The sequence below is a fragment of the Bubalus bubalis genome, chromosome 16 (genome assembly GCF_019923935.1).
Source record: "Bubalus bubalis isolate 160015118507 breed Murrah chromosome 16, NDDB_SH_1, whole genome shotgun sequence".
NCBI classification, from domain to species: Eukaryota; Metazoa; Chordata; class Mammalia; order Artiodactyla; family Bovidae; genus Bubalus; species Bubalus bubalis.
Genome location: NC_059172.1, coordinates 6,682,075 through 6,691,655, shown reverse-complemented (window position 1 = coordinate 6,691,655; position 9,581 = coordinate 6,682,075). Strand labels below are relative to the sequence as shown.

The 9,581-nt window shown below is 38.5% G+C and overlaps 1 protein-coding gene across 1 annotated transcript; it reads right to left on the bottom strand.

Annotated features, from left to right (window-relative positions):
* Positions 1-4,800: 4,800 nt before the first annotated feature.
* LOC102390976 (olfactory receptor 4C46-like) lies at positions 4,801-5,736 on the bottom strand. Its single transcript, XM_025265694.3, has one exon. It carries the CDS (start codon positions 5,734-5,736, stop codon positions 4,801-4,803), a length of 936 nt encoding a protein of 311 aa, XP_025121479.3.
* Positions 5,737-9,581: the final 3,845 nt, after the last annotated feature.

Sequence of the window (9,581 nt, the reverse complement as noted above, 5' to 3'; positions counted from 1 at the left end):
ATGTCATCAAAAGCAAAAAGGTAAGAATCTAGAATATAAAATTGCTATTAAATTGTCTTATGTAACACTGAGATCTTGGTTACTGCTTCTTATTGAAAATAGCATGTTTAATATTTATTTATTTTGGACTCAATATAGATTCTTTTATGGAATTTTCCTGATTATTGCCTCTTGGTTGTACAGTGAAAAGGAATATTATTTCTCATTGCCTCTAAGGCTGGCAGTCTTTGGTATTTTACATACTGTATCAGTCAGGGTCCAGCCAGGAGACAGTCCACAGTGCAATTTGGATAGAAAAAGTTCATATGCAATTATTAATTATAGTGGGGTAGTGTCTATAAAAGGGTAATAAGGGCTTCCCTGGTGGTTTGATGGTTAAAAATCTGTAATGCAGGGGACATGGATTGATCTCTGGTGCAAGAAGATCCCACATGCCTCAGACCAACTAAACCCATGTACCACAGCTACTGAACCTGTGAGCCTGGGAACCACGACTACTGAGCCCACGTACTGCAGCTACTGAAGCCTGTGTGCCCTAGAGCCTTGCTCCACAACAAGAGAAGCCACTGAAATGAGAAGCTCATGTACTGCAACAGAGAGCAGCCCCAGCTGACTGCAACTAGAGAAAGCCCATGTGCAGCACCGAAGACTCAGCACAGCCAAAATAATTAAACAAATCTTTTTTAAAAAGGAGGGAGGTAATGAGTTCTATAAAGAGTGACTTCCACTGAGAGATGAGCATCCAAAGAAGGAACATTTAGAATGTGAGCATCTCCCCAAACTTGGGACTCCAGTCTTATGGAGAAGGTGTAGCTGCTGTCCATTGAATGGTGGAAAAGTTTGACTGAGTTGCCTTGGTCCACAACTATTTCATGATCTCTGAAGAGGTTGACAGGCATGAAATGTCTCTGGAAGTGGCAAGACAGGAGCCTTCCACTGCAGCGGTGGTTGACTGAAAGTCATGAACAAGGAATTAAGACCTTGAGGGATAAGCAGGAAAAATCCATTTTGGGTGCAGGGGCAGAAAGGCTGGCAGAGAACACCCCTCTGATAGGACAGATGGTAAAGAATCTGTCTATAATGCAGGAGACCCAGGTTTGATCCCCAGGTGGGGAAGATCCCCTGGAGAAGGAAATGGTAACCCACTCCAGTATTCTTACCTGGAGAATTCTATGGACAGAGAAGCCATGGGGTCACAAAGAGTTGGACACGACTAAGTGACTAACACACACACATGGTACATATAGACTGAGTTGGAAAATGAATTACTGGGGTGCCTGTGAAATTTATTGGAATCTTCCTGTAGATGGGCCCCTGAAACTCAATGGGAAAATGTCCATGGAAGTGTCAGTAAAAGTGAAAGGAAGCCCAGTGGAAGCCATCCCTCCCTCCTCCCGCAATTATAACACACGCAATGTTGAAGGCTACAGAGCCAGAACAAGATGAAAAAGAAACATATTTAATCCAGAGAGAGATGTCTCTTTGAACACTTCTGATCAAGCTTAACATCATGTCAGGTCAAGGACAGGGAGAAATGCTTACAGGATCCATTTTCATTAATATGGAGTGGGCAATAATGGGTTTATTTGTAGCTGAGAGGCAATTAATTGATAACAGGCATAAGAATTTTATCCTTAATTCTTTGAACCCATTTTCTATACATTGAGGCTCAAATATATAGTGTAATATGACAGAGCCTTAAGTTAAAGTCAGAGCTGAGATATATACTGAGATATGACTCTTTATCCTACATACTTTTTGCTTATTAAACAGCCTGAAGTAAGACTTCCCTTTTTTTGTTGGTAATAAGTAACTGCAATAATTTTTTTATTGTAAAACCAAAAAATAAGCAAGCATCTAATTTGTTGAAAGATTCTGTATAACTGAATTTTGATAATTTCGTATAATTTCAGTATTACTTATGCTCTGGTACCTCATTAATCCTTCACTGAAGAGCACAGGCAGAGATGAACAATAACTTGGAGGTGGAATTGTAGAACAGATTTAAACATCTTTGTTATTTAAACTTTTAACTCTGAATTTTCATGGCTCAGTAAGTATGCTGTTGTGTTGTTGCTGTTTAGTCTCTAATTCGTGTCTGACTCTTCTGAGACCCCATGGACTGTACCCTCCGGTCTCCTCTGTCCATGGGATTTCCCAGGCAAGAATACTGGAGTGGGTTGCCATGCCCTCCTCCTGGGGAATCTTCCCAACCCAAGGACGGAACCCACTCAGGTTATTTACCACTGAGCCATGTGGGAAGCCCTTCTATTTTACCTAGGTCTTTTTAATTTCTTTTAGTGATGTTTCTGTTTTTAGTGTACAATTTATCCACCACTTTGGTAAAATTTATTCATAAGTATTTTATTCTTTCTGATAGTACCGCCTAAATAATTATTTTTTAATTTTTTAATTTAATTTTTAATTGTTAATTCCTACTATATTGAAATATACCTAGTTTTGTATTGATTCTAATAGTTTTATTAGATTTTTTCTACATAAGATAATGTCATTTGGTAGTATAGTTTTACTTCATCCTGTCCAATTTGTATACCTTTTATTTCTATTTCTAGTCTAATTTTTCTGACATTACTCTTCCGGAAAATATTAAATAGAAGTGATGAAAGTGAATATGTTCTGATTTTATGAGGTAAGCTTTCAGCCTTTCACCATTAAGTATGTCTTTGCTATAGGAGAAACCTTGGCATATATTTGTTGATGACATAGAGCATGTCAGCCTTCAGGAGCGCTTTGTCCTAGGTCTTACTATAAACTGTCACCTATCTGGTCATGTAATTGTTTTCAAAAGGCCATTCCACAATTTTATTCACTAATTTGCAAATATTTCTTGGACTCTATCTCTTCATGTTAGATGGGGTTCCCTAGATGCAGATCCTGAGATGGGATTTTATGGAAGTGATTTATAAGGAGAAGGGATTTAATGAAGCTACTATGGTAATCTTCTTTGGTGGCTCAGATGGTAAAGCATCTGCCCGCAATGCGGGAGACCCTGGTTCGATTCCTGGGTTGGGAAGATCCTCTGGAGAAAGAAATGGCAACCCACTCCAGCACTCTTGCCTGGAAAATTCCATGGACGGAGGAGCCTGATAGGCTACAGTCCATGGGGTCGCAAAGAGTTGGACACGACTGAGTGACTTCACTTTCACTTTCATGGTAGGAGAAGAAAGGCTGTGGTCTAAACTAGATTCTGATCACAAGAGCTCTAGAGTATAATTTTATGGATCCTACACTCTGAGAAGGCAGGGGCCAAATCTGTTTTTATTAGTCACTGAAGACCCAACAAATATCCATGTGCCTGATTCATTATTTCAGCTCAAAAATATTTACTGATGAATGAAGGACAGAGGAATAATGGAACACATTTATTATGAAATTGCTTTGTATGTAGATGTAGTCACAGATTAAAAAAAAGTGTTTAATAATAAAATGTTACCAAAAGCTAAAGATTAACAGAGAAATATAATATGAATAACTCATATATATATAAGACAATGAAATCTTGCTGAGACAGGAAAAACATCAAGGTAAACTATTTGCTCATACTGCAGATAATTTCAGTTTTCCTTTCTTTCTTTCTCTAAAAAGAAAGAGTAAAAGAAATTGTGATTTCCCTAAACAGTTCACCCAGAATTCTCAGAATCTGAATTAAATAAAATTAAATAAAGGTAGGAAAAAATTCTCTCAAATACAGTGCCTTTTTTACTCTTTATTTTGTTGAGATTTTATTCTGCTTACACCTTTTATTTATTCAGTCAATGTTTTTTACTAACCAGAAAGTATGCTACTCTGAATAAACTATCATGATATACCAGGAAAGTTCTTTATGGAGTATGACTGCATATTTAATAGATAGAAATTTCTATTTGACATCAAGAGTTTCTTTTCTTTGAGTCATCACTCTTTTGGATGGTTTTTCAACCTAAGATGGTGACATGAACAATGGTAAGTGCTATGAAACCTATGAGGAAATTAAAAAAAAAATCATGCAATCTCCATTCAACTATTACAAATGTTCAATGGATAATTTTATTATTAAATATATTTATGTTTAATTGGAGGATAATTATTCTAATGTGTTCATCAAAACCCAGTATTGTGTTGGGTTTTATAACAACAAAATAGTTACATGTTACAGTCAACAAATCACTATCAACTATGATACATAAAGTGAATAGTTGGTAATGAAAAGTTATTGGATTTTTAGTTACAGTAACAAAATGAAATGTACTATACACAATTTGTCCAGCATAGTCTCTGTCTCAATAACAGGTAGTAATTGTCTTCCCTTTCTATCATTTCTTGGCTATCTATGAAGGCAGTTAGGATTTTGGTCAGGGAAATGGGTCTGATTCTGATTACTGACTCTTTGGTACATGTGCTTTGATACCATCCCTTTTCCTTCAATTTCACCACTTGTAAAATTGGGATAATAGCAGCATTATAGCAATCTCTTTGTGTTGTTAGAGAGATTAGTGGTAAATATCAATCTACTTAGTATTTCTTTCATTTTATTAGATGAAAAATCTATGAATCCACATACAAGGTTGAAACTAGTAAAAAATAAACCTCAATTTGGTAGAATTTAGATTCTAAAGATGGAAAGAATGGTTTTGATATATGTTTTTCTCTTTTTCTGGGAACTTATTTCTGTTCCCCTCAGTGCAATAATTTGCAGTGACTAATTTACTTCTTTATTCTTTACATACTCCTTGTTGAGATCATCCAAAATACACTTTGACCTTTGTATCAGATGAATTAACGTTTGGCTCTAAAGCACATTTATAAGACACCTGAAGTAACTTTCCTACTACACAATTTCCTAATGGCATTTTCCATCTGGGCAATGAAGGTATAGATTAAGGGATTTAACATGGGAGTTATCACAGTATAAAATACAGCAACTACTTTATCAACAGCTAAGGTAGCTACAGGTCTCATGTACACAAATATGCAGGGCACAAAGTATAAGACAACCACTGTGATGTGGGAGATGCAGGTGGAGAGGGCTTTTTGTCTTGCTTCCGAGCTGTAGGCCCTTAGGGAACGCAAGATGACCACGTAGGAGACCAGCAGGAGAAGGAAGTTTAAGAGACAGATGAAGCCACTGTTGGCAGCAATGAAGAGCCCTAGCGTGTGCGTATCAGTGCAGGCAAGACCGAGCAAAGGGTTCAGGTCACACATAAAGTGATCTATGACGTTAGGGCCACAGAAGGGTAAGCGGAAGATGAAGAGGATCTGTATGAATCCATGAAGAAAGCCTCCCGCCCATGACACTCCCACTAGCAGCCCACACACCTGCCAGTTCATGATGCTTGTATAGTGCAAGGGCTTGCAGATGGCCACATAGCGGTCATAGGCCATCACGGTAAGCAGGATGACTTCAGCACCTCCAAAGAAATGTCCCCCAAAGATTTGGGTCATGCATCCATTAAATAAGATGGTTTTCTTTTCACGGAGTGAATCTACAATCATCTTAGGGGCACACACAGAGGAGTAGCAGGCATCGATAAAGGAGAGATAGGCCAGGAAGAAGTACATGGGGGATCCCAAAGATGGGCTGGCAGTGATGGTGACCATGATAAGCACATTTCCTACCACAGTGGTGATGTAGATGGCAGAGAACACAGCAAACACAGTTTTCTGCATCTTTGGATTCTGTGTGAGCCCCAGAAGAACAAACTCTGTCACGTTGTTCCTGTTCTCCATGTGTTTCATGAAATGGTTTATTCACTACCTGAAAGTGAGAGAGTTAATCCTTAGGTAGGTTGATAAGGCCCTGAAAGAGAAAGGGTCCAGGGCCCTGGAGGAGGAGAAAGATAGAAACATTTTTTTTCTACTTTGCTTTGTCTTAGTCACATAAAATGTTCTTTCTTAGACTGAGCATTTGTGACAATAATCTTTAAAATTAACTTTGTTTAAGCCCATGCTTTTTTTTTTCTTAAACTGAGTTTTTGTGACTATAATTTTTAAAATTAATGTTCTTTAAGCCCAGAACTAATGATTACAGGACAAATCATCTCATCTTGCTCAAGGGTAGGTTTTTTCTTAAGCTCTGTACTAATGATTATGTAACTACAATGTATCTTGCTCAAGGACATGTTTCTCCTTCTTAAGTGAACTTTCTGACTAATCTTGTTATTTTAAGACCTTTCCATTGTCAGTTCTAATCTTTTGAATTTAAGATGTGTGTTGTGGGAGTGGGTCTGGTGAAAGTGCATAAGGCCTTGATAAGACTTGAAAAGAGGCAGTCTCTGTCCCCCTTCTGATGTTTATGTTAGAAGCTTTCTCCGCCCTTTTCCACTGTAATAAAACTGCTGCCACACAAAGGCTCTGAGTGATCAAGCCTGGTCCCTGATTCTGAAGCTAAATCCTCTTCTTCGGAGATCATGAATCCATCATTCACTGTTCAAACCTATCAAAAGAAAACATAATTTTAATTTATGTATTCTTAAGCTTATTAAACTTCTTCATTCTAATAAGTAATAAATACCCAGACTTTACTGAGTGTGAATTCTTTTTTTCTTTTCTTTTTTTTTAATGAAGAAAAGATTCTGAGTTCTTAAGATTATTCCAATTACCTCCTAGGAGAAAATTCTTTTAATAATGTAGATGAGAGGAACTTCTGTAAACCCATGAGCGGGAGACCTTAATCATTTGAAATGGTTGAGTCTAACTTGAAGTAGTGTATTTCCCAGATAATGGCAATTAAGTGTGAAAAGAGGTAGAGGATGGATGTAAAGCTTAGGAGTTTTCCTTTTACTCTCTGAGAAATGGGGGACCATGGAAGGACATTGAAGATATGAGTGGAAGGACGAAAGAAATTTGATGAAGAGGGAATCTTGGATGTTATTCTACTAAAGATTTTGTGTGTTGATGAAGATGAAGTTGGCAGGGTTTCAGTGAACGGATGGAAGATGGAGATAGAAACCACAGTAGCAAAGTACTTAGAATAGTTGAAAAAGGAGTAACACTACAATGTGCATGCGCTAAGTGGCTTCAGTCGTGTCCATGTCTCTGTGACCCCATGGACTCTAGCCCACCAGGTTCCTCCCTCCATGGGATTCTCCAGGCAAGAGCGTTGGAGTAGGTTGCCGTGCATTCCTCCAGGGTTCTTCCCAACAGGTTGTTATTGTTGTTTAGTCGCTAAGTCATGTCTGATTCTTTTGTGACCCCCATGGGCTGTAGCCGCTCTACACTCCACTGTTCATGGGATTTTTCAGGCAAGAATACTGGAGCGGGTTTCTATTTCCTTCTCCATGGGGATCTTCCTGGCCTAGGGATCGAACTCACGTCTCGTGTCTTGGCAGGCAGATTCTTTACCACTGAGCCTCCAGGAAAGCCCAAAGAATGGGTACAAGAGCTAATTAAAAGTATTCATAATGCATGTTGACTAAACCTACGTACTTTGCAATATGTATAGCATGCGCATTCCAATAGTTTTTTTCTATGTTCATAGTGTATTATCACATGCTTTCTTTTCCTAGCAATAACATATTACACGGCTGGTATTGTGTCATTCATTTAGCACATGAGGAAACAATCTCATAGACTGATGTTAATAGCTTAATAAAAGTGCTAATATTAACTAAAACTGCACACTTAGTGTGCTTTAAGTGTTATGCAGACATTTGGTTTTAAGCCTTGATACAAACCTACAAGATGGTTACTACCATCATTTTTATGCTTATTTTACACATTAGGAAATAGAAACATAGAGAAATTAAGGATTCTGTTCAAGGCCAAGCAGCTACACCACCCTTATGGCAGAAAGTGAAGAGGAACTCAAAAGCCTCTTGATGAAAGTGAAAGTGGAGAGTGAAAAAGTTGGCTTAAAGCTCAACATTCAGAAAACGAAGATCATGGCATCCGGTCCCACCACTTCATGGGAAATAGATGGGGAAACAGTGGAAACAGTGTCAGACTTTATTTTTCTGGGCTCCAAAATCACTACAGATGGTGACTGCAGCCATGAAATTAAAAGACGCTTCCTCCTTGGAAGGAAAGCTATGACCAACCTAGGTAGCATGTTCAAAGGCAGAGACATTACTTTGCCGACAAAGGTTCGTCTTAGTCAAGGCTATGGTTTTTCCTGTGGTCATGTATGGATGTGAGAGTTGGACTGTGAAGAAGGCTGAGCGCTGAAGAATTGATGCTTTTGACCTGTGGTGTTGGAGAAGACTCTTGAGAGTCCCTTGGACTGCAAGGAGATCCAACCAGTCCATTCTGAGGGAGATCATCCCTGGGATTTCTTTGGAAGGAATGATGCTAAAGCTGAAACTCCAGTACTTTGGCCACCTCATGCGAAGAGTTGACTCATTGGAAAAGACTCTGATGCTGGGAGGGATTGGGGGCAGGAGGAGAAGGGGACGACAGAGGATGAGATGGCTGGATGGCATCACTGACTCGATGGATGTGAGTCTGGGTGAACTCCAGGAGTTGGTGATGGACAGGGAGGCCTGGCGTGCTGCGATTCATGGGGTCGCAAAGAGCCGGACACGACTGAGCAACTGATCTGATCTGATCTGAAGATCAGTGCAGATTATGCATCTTTATTTTTTGCTCCAAATCTTAATCCATGCTCTATACTTTCATGTTATAATAAACAATGGAGAACTGGTAACCTCCTTTTGAAATGACCATAATTATTATACTTTCAATTACTTTAATACTACTTGAGAGGCAAGTTTATACTGATAAATTTTATCCACACACACACACACACACTCACACACACATTGATATCTTTGAACTCCCAAGTAGTAAGGAAACTGTGGTACTGAATTCATTGAATAGCCCTTTCATCTTGACTTCTTCCTCAGACCTAACTCTCCCTTCTCTGATACCACTCCAAATAATAGCACCCCAGATTTTTCTGCAAAATGTTGAGAAAGTCTATGCTGCTGGTTAAATGGTTTGGTTTGAGAATCAGAAAAGACCCAGTTTGAATCCTGGTTCTTCCAATTGCAACTTCTTTCATCTGAAGTCTCATTTCTTTGGCACCTTATATTCTTGTTTTCTCAGCTATAAAGTTAGAATACTAATATCCACTTCATAGATCAATAGTTGAGTCATTATGTCCGAACATACCTACCCGCTCTGGACACAAAAATAACTTTTAGTTACTTTTGTGACTGTGTATACAGCTGTGGGATAGGGAGAGTTAACATTTGGAGCAGTAATGCAGAGAACTGTTTAACCATGCTTCAAACTCCAGAAAAACTACTAATTTTACTCTCAAGGAAACAACAGAGGGTGATATTATCCATAGCAGGTTTCCCCAGGAAGGGTCACCATATTTATACTTGATGAAACTACTGGTGATTTATGCTACTGATGTTTGTAATTTTCTCTTTCATGTATGTGAAGTATAATTAAATTTTGTTTTGTCCTCATTATTAGTCCTGATCATTAAATAAGATGTTTCATGGCCAAGCATGGGGCCTGTTGTCACAGAGCTGGGTTCCTCAATTTGCTTAACCTCTTCAAGTCTCAAAATTTTCAAGTGTCAAATTCACGAATATCTTTTGAAAAATTGAAATGCGGATAAAATAATCTTTTAC